Source organism: Mangifera indica, chromosome 14 (genome assembly GCF_011075055.1).
Source record: "Mangifera indica cultivar Alphonso chromosome 14, CATAS_Mindica_2.1, whole genome shotgun sequence".
Lineage (NCBI taxonomy): Eukaryota > Viridiplantae > Streptophyta > Magnoliopsida > Sapindales > Anacardiaceae > Mangifera > Mangifera indica.
The window spans coordinates 13074170-13091738 of NC_058150.1; the positions used below are offsets into that span (position 1 = coordinate 13074170).

The window sequence follows — 17569 nt, forward strand, 5'->3', positions numbered from 1 at the left end:
TGGGTTTATGTTGCATGCTTTTATTATAACAATACCTGGAATATACATGAGATCACTTTCCTATTTTAATCCTTTAAAACAGTTTTACCAAAGGGTGAGCGAAAAAAAGGGAACCGAAACCAAGACTGTGGGTACTTGATTTTTCATTCCAATTTCTACTGGGAAATGGCTTTCCTCGAATAGATTTTGATTCCCAATTTATGGAATCAGCGAACTATGATCCGATTCTAATTGCACCTCGTAAAAAGTCGAAATCGAAACCAAAACCTATAAATAAACATTAAAAGTATTCTAATTAATGTTTAGTCATTTGGCAAATTGAAATATTGTTCAAATTAATACTTATTCTTTCAAATTGTTCAATCTTTTACATTGTTGAAAAAATAATCTTTTCCTTCAGCATTAATTACATACCAACACCATAAAACAATACTATCATAATTATATCAAGGTTTATTTTATTATCAAACTCCCACATTCTAAGTTTTAAAAATTCAAATATTTATTTATCATCTGTTAAAATTAACAAAATTCATTAAATTTAAACGTATAATTGTCATTTAATCAATAATTTTAAAAAATATAAAATTTATCCTATTTTTCCATTTAAATTTTTTAAACTAGCAAAATTTCTTTCAACCTAAGTTTTATAAACTTAACTCCTCTCCACCACCCCCCCCCCCCCACCCCAAAAGGGCTTTCCAATTCGACATTCATTTGTTTTGGTTTCTCCTGAATCAGGAGTGACATGTTCAACGCTTTTAGTTAAATTCAAAGCTCTAGTTTTGTCGACAAAAGAGCAAACGAATGTGTCACTCTCGATTCGTATAAAGAGTAAACATTTGGGGGGAGAGTGCCAACAAACGAATAGCATCAACTTCATCTTTGTTTGGGGGAAGAGTAGACATGTTCAATTTTGACCAAATAAAACCAAAAGTGGAGAGAAAAACAACCGACGAAGAAGATGTGTGAGAAGACGAAGTCGGCCTATCAAAATCTGGTCATTGAAGAAGGAAGAAAAAAATTCTCAAGAGGAAAAAGTTAAGGTTTTAAAACTTATACCAGAGAAAATTATTAGTTTTTAAAATATAAAAGGAAAAACATGATAAAATTTTATTTTTTAATAGTATTAATTAAATAATAATTTTACCTTTAGATTGAACAAATTTTATCAACTTTAATAACTGATAAATGAATATTTAGATTTTCAAAACTTAATATGTGGAAGTTTCATAATCAACTAAACTTTATATAAGAATAAGTGTTTTGGTCTAATTGTAAATGTTTTTTATTTTTAATATTTACTTACTTGGTTTCATGGATTATGGATGGTTAACATGGTCAAATATGGTTGATTTCATGAAGCAATAATTTTCATGGTTATTGTAGCAAATGTTTAACAAATGTTCTTGCTTGCTTTTTGTTTATACAATAGATACTTATATAAAAAAAAAAAATTTAACAAATGTTAAATTCTTAAGTCGCTTGATATAATATAAGTTTTGAGAATTTATGTGAAACCTATAAAAGTTAGGGATATTAATTAAACAATAAAACTACGTGTACCCACTTTAGATACACAAATATATACACATTTATATGTGTCATCATGTGATTAGATGATTTTGAATTAAGAATAAAACAATAACCAATCATATGATGACACATATAAGTGTGTATATATTTGTGTATCCAAAGTGGGTACACATAGTATTGCTCTTAATTAAAATAGGCATAAAAATTTTTGTTTAAACTTTTTAAAGCAAATTTTGAGTGATTTTACTTTTTAAAATAAATTTAATATTGTTTTCAATAATATCCCTCTTTGATAATTATATTAGATTCAAAATTTTTTTTGACAACTTTTTTTTCTAGAGCATATTTTATGTTTGATAAATTATGATTCAAAAACTTATTTAAAAATAAATTAATTTTTGATATAATACAAATCAAAACGAAAAAATAATATAAATACAAAAAATAGGTGTAAGTGCGAATAAGCGTGTGTGGGTGCACGCGAGTGAGTATAGGTAGACGCAAGTGTGTGCAATTGTGTTTGAGTGCGTTTAGGTATGTGTGGGTATATGCAGGTGAGAGCGAATGCACACAGATGTAAGTATGTGTGCACGAGTGTATGCAGGTGTGTCCAAGTGCATATGGACGTGTGTGGTGTATTCAGGGGTGCGAGGATACGCACAGATATGAAGAAGTGCACGCATCCGCATACACATATTATATATATATATATATATATATATATATATATATATATATATATATATATATATATATGTATGTATGTATGTATATGTATATATATATATGTATGTATGTATGTATATGTATATATATTATTGGTCGTAGGTTCGAATGTAAACAGTTAAATTTTCTTTGTATATACGGTCAATTTTTTTTAGTTCACTAGATTCCAAAACAAAAGTCGAAATTTCTGACTTTTCCCATCATCGTCATAGTCGGAAAAACACTTCAAACTGGTTTTCTTCCCTTCAGTTGTAAACTCTTGGTGTCATCAATGGCCGATCGAGTGGCGCTTGTCTTCGAGACGGTCTGCAACAGACTGGACTCCCACGCTAAAGCTTTCTGGAACACCAAGCAACGGAAGCTGCTGCGTCTAAAACTGGAAGAAGTTCAAGATCTGCTAAATCAGGACAGAAACCCCTTTGAATTTGACGAAAAAATTCCGTCGGTGGCGTCACGATTCGCTGAACTTGAAGAAATTGCATATGGAGTCGATGAATTGATTGATGACTGGGAGCAATCTGAAAAATCAAAAGTTAAAATCGAGCAACAGGTCCGGAGAATCCTTGTCCGATTGGTACGTGTCTTGGAATCGTTTCATAAACTTATTGCTGGTGAAGATGAAGAAATTAGTGCAATTCCTGATGTGAGTTTTCCAGGATTAGGAGATTTTGTTGATCTTGAATTATTGCATTTTAATACTATAATTTCTTTGTTACTACGAAACGATGAGCAAATTTTGCGTTTTATTCCTTTTGTGGGGATACATGGAGCTGAGAAGAGTACTCTTCTTGCTCAAAGAATTTACAATGATGAGATGGTCAAATCTTATTTCCAATCTAGGGCTTGGGTTTCTGTTGGTGAAAATCTTGAAATCGATAAAATTGTAGAGGCAATAGTCAATGCTCGAAGCGGCGAGAATGTGTTGCCGCATAATAGGTTCTTGCTTGTATTGAATGATGTTTCGGAAGCAGATGATACAAGATTGGAGAAATTAAAATCATGGTTAAAGAAGTGGTTAGAAGTCGAGGGATCTTGTGTTTTAATGACTACTCGCTTTAGACGTGTGGCTGATGTCATGGGGACAGTACCAGAGCAGCACTTGTCGTATTCTTCAATTGAAGTTCCTTTGCTTCGTCCAGCTCCAGGGCTTGAACATGAACAGGGTTTGGAACCTGTGGTATTAGACTCTGTAGGGATGACATCAACTTCCAGAGGTAAAGATGAGTCGACTTCTGCTGTATCAGGTCACTTTGAGGTTAAGAGTGAGAGATTGCTGAGTGCTGACACAGCATCTCTGGCACCAGAACCTGTGGTAATGGCTTCAACTTCTGAAAGTAAAGATCCATGGAGTTCTGCCATTTTGGATTTTGAGGCTGAAAGTGAGAGAGTACAAGCTGCAGGTACATCTCTGACACAGGAAGCTGTCGCGTGGGCTTCATTTTGTGGAAGTAAATATGAGCCAACTTCTGCTGTGTCAGGTCACTTTGAGGTTCGGGATGAGAAAATAAAAGCTTCAGATACAACATCTCTGACGTTTGGGTATCAGGCTCCTACATCAAGCTTGGAGATTGTGGAAGAAGATGTGGTGCCATTTCCTCCTCAAATAGGTACACCTTTGCAGAGGGAACCGACAGCTTCACCATCCCTTTCACATTCTTCAACAACAGCACCAGCTTTGGTCCTTTCCAAATCAGGTAAAAACATAGACCAAGCAGGAAAGAAGAAGTATGTGAAACAAGTAACAGGTCATCACAGTGACACTGAGCTGCATTTGGCTGCTCAGCGTGGAGATTTAGGAGCAGTTAAACAGATTCTTGCTGACATAGATTCCCAAATGGTGGATACCTTAAGTGGGGCTGATTTTGATGCAGAAGTTGCAGAGATAAGGGCATCAGTTGTGAATGAGGTGAATGAGTTTGGGGAAACTGCACTTTTTACAGCTGCTGATAAAGGGCATATAGAAGTTGTGAAGGAGTTGTTGAAGTATTCAACCAAAGAGGGTCTTACAAGGAAGAATAAGTCCATGCTTGATCCCTTGCATATTGCTGCAATCAGAGGGCATCATGGTAATTCTGTTATTCCACACTTTTACTTTATCATGGGAAATTTGAGTATTCTAAAGTAGCATAAGGTTGAAAGGTTTAATTGTGCCTTGAGCTTTAATTGTGTCATAAGGAGTTTGGTATTTTAAACAATAAGGTGTTAGCTGCTTTTCATTTTGTAGACTTTATACAGTTATTCGCTTATCAGTTATGATAAGTAGCTTAATGGTTGATAGGGGAAAGACTGTTAGTCTGTTTTGAAAATTCATAGTTAATATCTTTTCAAATACAATTATTAATGGAAAGGTTAGTAATTGCTATGGTACGTCTGTTATGAAAATTCATAACAGATATATCTTCAAATACAATTATTATGGAGAGGTCGCTAATTGCTATGGTACAATTTAAAGTTATAAGTTGTTATAATTAATGATTAGAAAATGTGCAAAGGTGTCTTTCTATTGATATCTTGTCCTCTGCTAGTGGAGTTTAGATTATGATTCCATTCTTTTTGTCCTTGGTTCTTTTTCAAGGATGGTGGAGATGGTTTTTCTTTATTTTTGTGAGAAACATTACTGGTGGCAAAACTTTATCTTCTTACATGACTGGGTTGTCATACTAATGATTGTTCTTTTTGTTGCAGCAATTGTCCAACTGTTACAAGATCATGATCCCAGCTCAGAGATTGTGGAAGAAGATGTGGTGCCATTTCCTCCACAAATGGGTACACCGCCAGCTCGTAAATCTGAAATTCAGATTGTATCTCTTGAAGCAAGAGAAAAGATGCCATCTATTTATAACATGGAATCCGAGATTATACCTTCTCAAACTGAAGGAGAGCATAAGATGAAGTGCAGATTGAAGGCAAGTGCCCAGCAATCAGTTACGGTTGCCACAAAAGAAGCCATTGAAGTTGCAGTAGAACATCTCACTGTAGAAAATGAAATTTCAGTGGAAGATCAGTTGTTGCAAGAATCAGTTTTATTTGCAAAGAAATCGATTAAGACAACTGTACAGAAGATTTTCAGCCACATAAATAATGTTAGAACTACAAAAATTGCTGTTATTGGAACTGGTGGTATTGGAAAGACTACTGTGCTCAAGGCCTTGATCAACTTCCCAGGCACAAAAGGTATGTTTGATGTGGTAATTTCAGTGACTGTTTCTAGATATTGGAACACAAGAAAGGTCCAAAACGAGGTTTTAAGACAGTTATCATTAGGTTGTGAGTATTCCGAAACTGATGCTGAAGTCGCAGAAAGATTATATAAAGTTCTGAAGGGGAAGAAGTTTTTGTTGATTTTGGATGATGTTTGGGAGCAGATTAATTTAGAGGCAGTGGGTATTCCCAGTCCCAGTTCAGAAAATGGCTGCAAGATAGTAATAGCATCCAGAAAGTTTGATGTTTGTCATGACATGAATTTGTTTAAGGTGGTTGAAGTAAAAAGTATCTCTTGGAAGGAAGCTAGGGAACTGTTCTATGAACAAGTGAGTAGAGACATTCCACTGTCAGATATCAAGACCATTGCTGAAACTATAGTTAAGGGCTGTGGTGGTTTGCCACTGCTGATTATCGTTACTGGAAGAGCCCTAGGAGAGAAAAATGATGTTTCCATATGGAAGGATGCTTCAAAAAAATTCTCACTGCATAAAACTTCTAGAAAATGTCAAATTGAAGATGTGCTCCAATTATTGAAATTCAGCTTTGACCAACTAAGTGATAATGATGTGAAGAGTTGTTTCCTCCACTGTGCTCTGTTTTCAGAAGCTCAGGAGGTCAGTATAAATAAATTCATAGAATATTGTATACAAGAACGTTTAATCACTGGTGCTCAAGCTGATGCACATAGAAGGGGGCGTTATATCGTTGATATTCTTATACATGCTTCATTTTTACAAGCTACTGAAGGTGGAAATTCCATCAAAATGCATGATTTAATCAGAGATTTAGCATTACGAATCATATCTTCAATGCCAAAAGATATTCAGTTTCCGTTGGGAGCAGAAGGAATTCAGTTTCTGTTGAGTGCTTATGCAAGATCAATCGAACTACCTAATGCGGGAAGTAGTTCATCATCAAGATCATTGAACATCCTTGAAAGCAGTAGATTGTGTATACCAGAAGGTAATCAATTTCTGTTGAGAGTTGGAGCAGGTCTAACAGAACCTCCTTTGATGGAAGAGTGGAAACAGGCCAAAATGATGTTTTTGAGTGATAATGAGTTATGCACTCTACCTGAGAAACCAAATTGCCCTGAACTTTTGGCATTGTTCTTACAAAGAAACCGGTTGCTGAGAGTGATACCTCCATCCTTTTTTGACTGCATGACCTCTCTCAAAGTGTTGAATCTATCCGAGACTAGAATAAGGTCCTTGCCAGAGAGACTGTTTAAGCTTAAAAACCTCCTAATTCTCATTGTATGTGATTGTAAACGTCTGTTTATGCTTCCCTCTGATGTTGGATCTCTTCTTTGTCTTGAGGTGCTTAATCTCCGAGGCACTAAAATTAAAGTTTTGCCTGATAAGATTGGCGAATTGACATCCCTGAAACGTTTGGAAGTGTCCTTCTATGGATCTATCGATGACAGTGAATATGTTAAATTGCCTCGTAATTTGATTTTGAGTGGCATTATATCAAAGTTGTGTAATTTGGACACCTTGAGTATTGTTCTTTATCCAGGGGATGAAAGGTGGCATGAGGATGTGAAGTATGTCAAAACTGAAGTCAGCAAGTTGAAAAATTTGAAGTTTCTCTGTTTTCATTTCCCAGAAGTTGAGCATGTCCAAGAATTCCTCACAGAAAGCGAACCATGGAAGAAGAGACTCTTAACGGAGTTCAAGTTTGTGGTTGGCCGCAATGTCAAGAGCATTTCTTCTCAGGTCCCAGAGTATTTGGAATATGATTATAATCAGCAGGGTCAATGCTTGAGATTTGTAAATGGTGAAAAGAAACCTGATGAAGTTCTTCAAATATTAGCTCGCAGCACTGCTTTCTATTTGGATAATCATCTTGACATTGAGAGCCTTTCCAACTTTGGTGTTCGCAATATCAATGGGTTGAAGTTTTGTATAATAAGTGGTTGCCCCAAGGTTAAAATGGTTGTGCATGTGGATGAAGTGAAAAAAGATACTAATACTGTTTTTCCTTTCCTAGAGACCTTAAGTATCCATCATTTGTGGAATTTAACAGCTATTTGGGAGGGGATTCTACCAGAACGAAGTTTTGCTCAGTTAAGAATTTTGTCACTGCATGGATGTCCAAAGATGGAGTATGTTTTTAGAAGTTCAATGATTCAGTATCTCTGTAAATTAGAGGAACTGATTATCGAAGATTGTCAAGCCATCGAACAAATCATATTCGATGATGGGGTAGCAGATTCATGTTCTGTTTCACTTCCCAGTTTGAAGAAGTTAACACTTCACTATCTGCCTGGATTGATTACCATTTCGAGTAGTCCCTGGCCACAATTAGAATATGTCAGCTTCTACTGTTGCCCAAACTTGAAGAAGATTGATGCTGATTCCAGGTTCAAAGATGTAATAATAAAGGCTGAGAAGAGTTGGTGGGATGCGTTAGAGTGGGAAGATGATGAATTGCGGTTGCACATTGAAAAGTACGCCACCATTATTTTTCAAGATCATCTGTAAGTAAAAATTTTGGTTTATTTTTTTTAATGAGTTCATAGATTCAGTAGGAGTTCATAGTTTTAACCATGTTGTACATATTGTATATCTGAATTATCATTTTTTTAACCTTTATCTTTACAGTCTGAGTTGGAAATCGCTAAATGCATGAATTAATAAATATTATCGAAAATTGAGCTTCGAATGGATGTTACTTGCATCTGGTAATCTATGCATATATGAATTTTAGCTCAAGTGATTTTATGTACGAGTGTTAATTTAGGTGACAGAAATAATGTGTCATCACATGATTAACTGTTATTTTATCTTTAATTTAAAATTATATGACATATCATCATTAGTATTCAAATTAACACTCATAAGTATATATAGTTTTATTGTTTAAACTATGTTATGATATATTAAGACCTGAGCTTTTTTAAGATAAGGACTTTAAGCAGAGGGACTCATTGTGAAAATGAAACTGGAGATGAGTGTGTAGCGAATCATTTGAAATTAGTTCATGGATTAATGTAAATGGAATGAAATTGATCAAGGTTTACTTGCCATTTATTTTTGGCATGATTCAAGCCAGAGTTTCATTTGATATAGTGAGCGTCATCTTAAAAGGTTGAAAATTGTATATCAACGTAGATAAAGCTAAAAATAAATAAAAATGACATGCTTTTTTTAACCACTTCTTTTTACGTGTAAGCAATGGGTGGGACAATCGAGAAATAAATAAATACAATAAAATGTAATATTTTCAGATGGTTAAGGGCCGATCTGGGTTTTTCATTCTTTTTTTTTTTTTTTTAGTTAGATTGAATTTAAGTTTGAATCAATTTGCAAGGGTTAAGATTTTTTCAAACTAATTTAAATTTGGTTTAATTTGAAAAGAGTTAAATTTGAGTTCAACTTATTATTGTAAATTTGTAATTGAACCAAAAATTGATTAGAGCAATATTGTTTAGATATATATTGATTAAAACGTCGTAATTTTAATCGATTTGAAGGCTCATAAACTCGGCAAACTGATGACCCTTTAAACTCAAGCTTTGACAATATAAAAAACTTAAGCTTGAGTTCACATAGGCTGAGTGTTTTTCAAATTTATTTGAACCAAGCTGATAATGAAGTTCAAATACTCTCAGTTCGAATTTCTCTTTATTTTGATTGATTGGAATATCGACCCTCTCAATATACATGGGATTGAATTAATATATAATCAAATAAAGTTGTAGTATGATGGTACATACACGTATTCCCGAATTGCAAGAGAAAATTTATGTTAAGTATTGTTGATGTTAGCATCTGTGGTTAAATTGAGTTTACGACTTGACTTGAATTGGTTCGATTAGCCGCTCTAAGTTTTGAAACAGAGATATTGTAATTTCCCAAGTTTTAGCTTCTATCATCATGTGCAAAGGAAAATTATTCAAGAGAATTGTACAAATGTCAACTATACAGTAAAACACACGAGAAAATAATATTTCCAAGAAATTGTGGTAAAAAAGACAATAATTTTACATATACAACTCTTCCCACAAAATCATACTGAAAAATACTGAAAAAAAAAATACTGCTTAGAAGGAAACTCACAAACTTAGCAATACCCAGAACAAAAGCATAAATCTGGAAAAACTGAAATCCAGCAACAGCCAAGGGTCAAAAAACTTCTGAACAAAGATCAACTAAGGTAGAGAATACAACAGCAACAGCTCTATAGTGGCACAGCTTGAACCCATGAGATGTTTTATGCCATCTAGTTATGTGATAAATTTCAAAGATATCTTGCAGCAATGGAACAAACATCATTGGAAAATCACACTTTTCCAGTAGTGAACCCCTTACACCCAGCCACAAACCGAGGCCTGCAAAAAGAACAGAAAATATTTCAGCACATTAGTCCTATAAAATTTTGTGATTGTCATCTGAAATAAACGCAAAGAAATACATTTGAAAGAGATTTTCTTTGGGATACCTCATGTGTGTATATACAGATCCTGAAATCGAGTTTTTGTAACATCCACAACATCTAGCCAATCCACCTGATTCCACAGATTTTGAGAGCAATAGATTGCTATCAATTTCTCAGCCCTTTGGAAAGTAGCTGGGAAAGTTTTTAGTGCCATACATGAATCAATCCTCAATGTCTCCAATGAATCCCATTTCAATGACACATTTTTGCAAACCTTTGACAATTTCGGAAGATCAACGAGTTCAAAATTCTTCAATTTAGGAAAGGCCCCAGAATCAACTGTACCTTCATCCTTGGTAATTTCCTCAATCAGTGCACAGCTCTCAATCTTCAACACTTCCAAAGAATTCCAGGTCAGTGTTGCATCATTGCAAATCTTAGATAGTAAGGGAAGATTGATGAGTTCCAAACTCTTCAACTTAGGAAAGGCCCTGGGTTCAACTGTACTTCCATCCTTGATAATTTCTTTCATGACGTGGCAGTCTTCAATTTGAATAAATTGTAACTGATTAAGTTGCACAACCATCTCCTCTGAGAATACAACTTTCAGACTGTGGCATCCTTTTAATGTTAAATGTGTAAGCATGACAAGACTCTGTGAAACTATCGAGCCTTTCCAAATTTGCTTCAGTTTTGGAAGACTGTCAATGTATAACTTATTCAAGCTTTGAAACGCAGCACCAGTAGTAAGGGTACCATCAATAATGCTTGTCATTTCAGGACAATCTTCAATCATACAGACTTCGAGCCCTTGTAAATAATCAGCACTAAACACAGATAAGTTGGCAGCCTTATGACCAATCAGCTCAAAAGAACATGCTTGTTTCAATATCTTTAAGATTGCATCAGGAAAAGTTTCACCTAAAGGCACATTGCCGCAAAGGACAGTTTAGATTAAATTTTGTTCATATAATACTTAATAAAAGAAATAAAGTAGAACATTTTAGGAGAAAGAAAATGATTAAATTAAATAATTTAAAATAACCACTCACCTGCAGAAAATGTCAACCGCTTTTCAGCTGACCATTCGGATACATCAAATTTGGTAAAAGAATTTCCTTGTTGATGACCAACAATAATGTTGAATGATCTGAGTCTGCCACCTTTCCACGGATTGTTTCCATTCCATAATATGCTGGTACTAATAAAAGTCTCGAAGCATTTCATGGTTGGAAAGTAAAAACAAAGAGTAGTCAACTCTTTAAGAACAGCAATTTCAGCAACAATATTTCCTACATTTTGACACCACCTTCCATCAGTTGGATCCACCACAATGCCCAGCTCTTCCAATGAATGAAGGCTTGCAATTACATTAGAAGAAATCATATCACTCAGGCCACCATTAACATGGTTTTGGTTACAAATAATTTTTTTAAATGAAACTCTTAAACACTTGAGAGCAGTCAAATTTCCTATTACTGGAGGCAAATGATAAATTCCAGTATAACATATGTCAAGGATTTCGAGATTATGAAGATCTCCTACCTCAGTGCGGAGCTCTGTTAATTGATCACAATTCTTAAGGAACATTGCTTTAAGATTTTTCAAACTGGAGATTGATGATGGAAGAGTTTCAATCTTCATTTTATACAAGTCAAGAAGTTGTAGGGCAGACATATGCACAAAGAATGATCCTGGAAATTTTACCAAGCAACTAACTTCTTGGAGTAACAATGTTAAGATTCTTTTAGAATTGGGCTCATCGGGCAATGAAAGGAGACATGAATCGCCGATCATTGAGATCCTAGTTGCATCTTCCCATCTTATTTCTCTGACCATTTCATTGTCTTGAACATAATTGGTCTCATTGTGCTTGGCAAATCTAAATGCCACTTGTTGATAAAACTCAAACATCTTATATCGCTTTTCCTTGGTTTCCTTTTCCAACAGAGAATTGTCAACAAAATATCGCAATATAACATTCCCACGATCACGTGCATCCCCAAGCTTTTCGTAGTGCTTCAAAAACTGTTCTGCTCTCCAACACTCAATTATATAATCCCGATGAAGTTCATGACCAACTGGAAATATAGCCAAATATAAAAAGCAAGACTTCTCATCTGGTTGTAGCCTGTCGACTTCAAGTTTAAGGGACTTGTAAACTTCTTCCAAATCTTGTTTTGGTTCCCCAGTTGGTGATCTTAATTCATGCAATGTGTTCCGCCATATTGCAGGATCTGTCCCATTTGTTGCAGCAACTCTCGCTTTAGTTGCCAAGTGGTTTCCTATCAACTTTATCAAGTGTGGATTGCCACTGCAGAACTTGATAATCAATTCTGCCTCTCTCTTGATGTGTGGATTATCCTTCAAATGCATGCCCACTTTCTCCCAAAACATATTTTGTGCATCCATGTCTGACAATCTCTTTACTTCAATTTGTTCATCTGCCTGCTCACAAACATCTAAATACCTGGAGGCAAAGACTATCTTTCCTTTATGTTCATCATTAATGCCAATTTGTTCCAAATCAATCTTGGAAAATACTTCATCAAGTAACAATAAATAGCTCCTGTTCTTCAGCTGTTCATGAATAATGCTCTTTCTTTCTTCATCACTGAACTTTTTCGGTTTTATTTGTAAGCGCTTTAGTAGTTCTTGTTGTATGTATCTTCCATCTCTTTTTCTGCCTACAACTATCAAGAAAACAAATTCAAATATTTTAGATCCCTTCATTGCTTGGTGGAGCCGATTCATTATAGTACTTTTACCAACTCCTATTGGTCCAAAAACACAAATCCTTTTTAAATTTTCAACCATTAGATAGTCTTGGAGCTCTTTTACATTTTCTTCCAGGGATGGAAACGCACTAATTTTGTTGGTAGGGTTTGTTATATACGGAGTTGGAGCCTTTTGAACCATTAAGCTTCCTATAGTCCTCCTTTCAGCCTTCAGATTCCTTAGCTTCTCAGTCTTCTTGACAATTTGGCCACCAAGTTTGACAAGACAACAAAATGGACATAATCCACACATGCAGCTGAAGGACGTTTTATACTTCGCCTCCAATTCGTTGACATCTTTTTTCATCTCTTGTACTTTTTTCAACCAGTCTTTGCAAGCGTTGGTCTTCTCTTTTTCTATCTCATTTCTCTCCACTTCTTTATTCACATCATCCTCTTCACGACATAGCTCTCTATATTCCTTCATAAGTTTGTCATAGTTCTTGCTCATATCTTTCACATAACCATAATTACGCTTCAGATAGTTGAATATCCCTGTACCTTGTTTAATTGCAAAATCGGCTGCTGCTATGCCTGTTTGCGTTGCTGCCAGCGGATCAACAGGCATCCTGCAAATATTGTTGAAAATGATTAATGATCTATCTATCGACAAATGTCATGAGTTTTCCATATAAAAGAAAAATAAAGCTAGAAAGCAATTGATGACCCAGGAGCAGATGATGAGTTGGTTAACTAACTTCCTAGTGTTACTAACTGCAGATAAGAATTGGCCAAAAAGGTCCCTTCAGGCTGTACTAGAAGGTATGATGGTAAAATTTTCTCCATGATCTGCAGTTGCAAGAGACCCGGTATACTTGCTAACGGATACTAAGTTGGAACATAGCAGACTTTATGTTCTGTTCAAATTTAGATTTGAAGCACCTAATTTATCCCACCAGAGAACCAAGAACTTTGATCTCCATTTTAGCAAAAACACTATGTATCCAACCCATCTTTGATCTATGTAGATTATGTGCATGATTTAGCTACCACTTTCTGTCCAATGAATCAATTCACAACCTAAGAAGATGCAATATCTTTATAGTAGATAACCTATCATCAACACTACCAGCCCAATTAACATCTATAAAACCTTCAACAGCTAAAGCATTTGCAGGAGAGAAATGCAGCCATAGGTTGCTATCATTTGCAATAACTAAGAATTTATTTTCAGGCTTGCCAAAGGTGATTACTGGGGACTTGCAAGAGTGGACTAAGCTTGTTCACAAAATAAGAAATATTCAGTATCATCATTCTGAGATTTTGCAGCCTTTTAATAATACAATGGGCTATCACACAAGGTTTAATTTCAGATAACTTTGGATTGCCTATTAAATTAATTTAAGTTAGTGAAAACGCAAGCAGAATGCCTATGAGATTCAAACATAATAATCTAGCTAGTTAATACTAGAGTCTTCAAACCAAACTAGCGGATTATCTGTAAAAACATCTCCTGGATATGTCATCCACGTAAACTAAAATATAAATAAGACAATTATTCAGCACTGGAATGAGTAAACTAATTTTAATTTTGGAACAACAAAATCCCCACCACAATGGTGAGAACTTTAGTTTGTGAAACTAAGATCAACAAGCCTGTTTTATCCATATAATCTTTTAAATTCGCAGGCAGCTGCATACTCTGTTTTTAAGAGGGTTTGCTGAAAACATTTGCTTGCAAATCTAACCTTATATTTGTATGTAAGGGCAGATTCGACCGAAGCTAAGCTGAGCTTGGGGCCGGCTTGAGCTTGGATTGAAGCCAAAATGCCAAGCTAAAGCTTGGGTTCTAGCTCATTCGTGGTTGCAAACAGTATCACTGAAAGGCCACCATCGGGATAAACAATATCGTCAAATGAAGAAACGAGTCAATCTCGAGCAAGCAAATTGAATTGGAATTCCAGCTCAAAATCAGCTTGTTCACATTGAAGCATAACTCATATTGGATCCAACCCTATTTGTGTACTTTCGAATCCGTTTTTCCAACTAACAAAATGTTCCATTTTCACTCAATTAAACATAATTATTTGAATATTATCTTGAAATTGCGTGCATTAAGCATCCATTTATAGAGTTTTGCAGCTTGCTTATGTATAGGATATCAATGATACTTCATGTACAAACGATGATACTAACAAGTATAAATAAACTTATGTGTCTTTATGTTATTGAGTAATTTTGAATTAAAGATAGAGTAAATAATTAGATCACTCAATTACAAGATGACACGTTGGTTTGCTTGTAGCTGTTAATAATCACAGTTTATACAATGTAGTATTACACTATAAATATACAATAAAACTATGTGCACATATAATGAGTTACAATTTGGGTATCAATGATAATGAATTATGTGATTGATTAATTTTAAATTAAAAATAAAATAATATCCAATCACATCATGATAAATCATCACTGGTACCCAACTTTATAGCACTAAATATATATGACACTTTTACTAAGTTCCCTCCTTTTGTCAAAACCAAATCAATCAGCAAAAATACTCCTATGGATCCTAAAAGCTAAAGTTTATTCTTAATTGAAATTTTCTAAAAAAAGATCGAAAGACAAGAAGAAAGAAAAAGACTTGACTTTACATTTTCGTCCAACTTTAATTGCTTCAACCATGCGTTTAAAACTCAGAAGTAGCTTAAATCACAATAAAATGGCATTAAATTTTCAGCATTAACTGATTAGTAACTACAAATCTCAACAATCAAACAGATGTAATAATACAACATAATGAAGTTTCTAATTATGAAAATCTTAGAGAAAAAGAGAATATTGCTCTCGTTCAAACCTGGAAAATTGCCTGGTTACTGCCCTCTCCTCGTCGTCAAAATACGGAAAACAACTCAAAACCAGAGTAAGTCAACCAGAGTTTTCTAAATTTCACTTCCAAGCAGGGCATAAGCAGCTTGTCTTTCCTCATTTATATATTTATTTTAGGGTTATTGTCCATATGTCCCCTAAGGTTTCGGTTTTGCACAATCACTCCACGAGTTTAAAATAGGATTCCTCACCTCCCATTTGATTTAAAAATTTCTTTCCGATAAGGTGTTTGTGTTGAATCTTTTCATATTACAAAAAAAAAAAAAAAAAACATTCAACACAAACAAGAATTGTATTTGTAAACAAGTTGAATAACACAACTCATTTAATCTATTTAAATAGATTAATATTGTGTCATAACTTAACGTGACCTAAGTTTGTTATACTAATTTGACTTATTTTAACACAATACAATATGTTTGTTTTTTGTACAAGTTTTGTTTAGGTTATGATAAGTTAACTCAAATACGACCTATTTAGCAAACAAATTGTTATGACTATAACTCGTTCTATATTTGTGTTAAAATTTATTAATACGAACTTTTTTTTCTTTTAACATATTATGTATAGTTAATAAATGTTACAAATTGTCAGTTCTATATTTTCTTATGAAAAAATTAAAATCCTATAAACCCAATTAAGAGTATTATTAAGCCCCTTAAATATAGAAAATTATAATCCCTTATTATTAGCTAACCATTTGAATTATTTTTTTGTTAAAATTAATTTTATCCAAGGCTAAAAGATTTAGAGTTTTGTCATTGGTACCCCACTTTTTATCTTGGTTGACTTGGCTCTAATTTTACAAGTTTTTATAAATAAAAATCTCTGGAGTAATATTGTATATATATATTTATGTATACAAAATAAATACATAGATAATATATAATCTTATAATTAGATATTATTTTATCTTTAATTTAAAATTATATAATCATATAAGAACACATCATATATGTACCTATTTTGTGTACTCAAAGTCTTTACACGTAATTTTATTAAAAATGATGGGTACGAAATTTGACATATCATTATATGATTATATATTTTGAATTAGAAATAAAATAAAATATAAATATATATCATTATATAATTAAATGATTTTATATTAAAAATAAAATAATAACTAATCACGTGATTACATATATAAATATATATGTCTATATGTGTACTTATAATATATACTTGTAGTATTACTCAATTAAAAGACTTTTCACTTCAATCTCAACAACAATCACAATAGCCTAAACCTTAAACACAAATAAAATCCAAGAAATTTAACATATAAATTTGAAGCCCTAACTCAAAAAAATAAATAAATTAAAATCTTGTATTCAAACTAGTATTTAATCATAAAAATTTATACATCATAGCATTAAAATAATCACAATTTCAAAATACACTTTAAATCTTGAATGCAGAAAATTGAATTATTAGACTGCGGGGAACTTAAAAAGAAATATAGGTCTCTACAAATAAAATAACAATTGAGATTACCTTTAGCAAATTGAACTGTTTAATACTTTTTTATTTAGAAAGCTCTATATGCTTTTTTGCTTAGGGAATTATGCTTTCAAAATCCAGTTTTTGGAAGAACTATTTATAATAGAATGCCTCATATTGGGCAATGGATAGATTATTTTTGAGAAGGTTATTTAAAAAAAAAAAAAAAACAACCATGCAACAAGTGCATGAAAAGTGGTAGGATCAATTAGCTCAAAAGAGCATGCTTGCTTCAACATTTTTTAAATTGCATCAGGAAAAGCTTCAGCTGAAAGCTCATTGTTGCATAAGGGCTGTTTTCACTTGCAAAAAATCTCAACCACCTTTCAATTGATCATTCGGAGACATCAAATTTAAGAAGAGAATTCCATTGCTGATAACCAACAATAATGTTGAATGATACGAGTCTTTTGCCTTTCCACGGATTGTTTCCATTCCATAATATGTCGATACCAACAAAAGTTTCAAAGCATTACAGGGTTGGAAAGTAAAAACAAACAGTTGTCAACTCTTTAATAACATCAATTTCAACAATAATATTTCCTTCATTTTGATCTCACTTTTCATCAATTGGATCCACCACAATGTCCGGCTCTTCCAATGAATGA

The 17569-nt window shown here is 33.6% G+C and overlaps 2 protein-coding genes across 4 annotated transcripts; one reads left to right on the plus strand and one right to left on the minus strand.

Moving 5' to 3' along the window:
• Positions 1-2371: 2371 nt before the first annotated feature.
• On the plus strand, positions 2372-8137 carry LOC123196454 (probable disease resistance protein At4g27220). Of its 2 annotated transcripts, none has more exons than XM_044610497.1 (2): positions 2372-4328; positions 4948-8137. In XM_044610497.1, the coding sequence occupies exons 1-2, from the start codon at positions 2534-2536 to the stop codon at positions 7950-7952; spliced, it is 4800 nt and encodes a 1599-aa protein (XP_044466432.1). In that variant the 5' UTR covers positions 2372-2533; the 3' UTR covers positions 7953-8137. The 2 variants fall into 2 exon arrangements, with proteins under 2 accessions (XP_044466432.1, XP_044466433.1); XM_044610498.1 differs by having other exon boundaries at positions 4969-8137.
• Positions 8138-9393: 1256 nt separating this feature from the next.
• On the minus strand, positions 9394-15573 carry LOC123195392 (probable disease resistance protein At1g15890). 2 transcript variants are annotated; one of them, XM_044609065.1, is made up of 5 exons: positions 15427-15571; positions 14315-14445; positions 10902-13195; positions 9913-10770; positions 9394-9802 (listed from the first exon to the last, which is right to left on the minus strand). In XM_044609065.1, exons 3-4 carry the CDS (start codon positions 13192-13194, stop codon positions 9914-9916), a joined length of 3150 nt encoding a protein of 1049 aa, XP_044465000.1. In that variant the 5' UTR covers position 13195; positions 14315-14445; positions 15427-15571; the 3' UTR covers positions 9394-9802; position 9913. The 2 variants fall into 2 exon arrangements, with proteins under 2 accessions (XP_044465000.1, XP_044464999.1); XM_044609064.1 differs by lacking the exon at positions 14315-14445 and having other exon boundaries at positions 15427-15573.
• Between the last annotated feature and the right edge of the window lie 1996 nt (positions 15574-17569).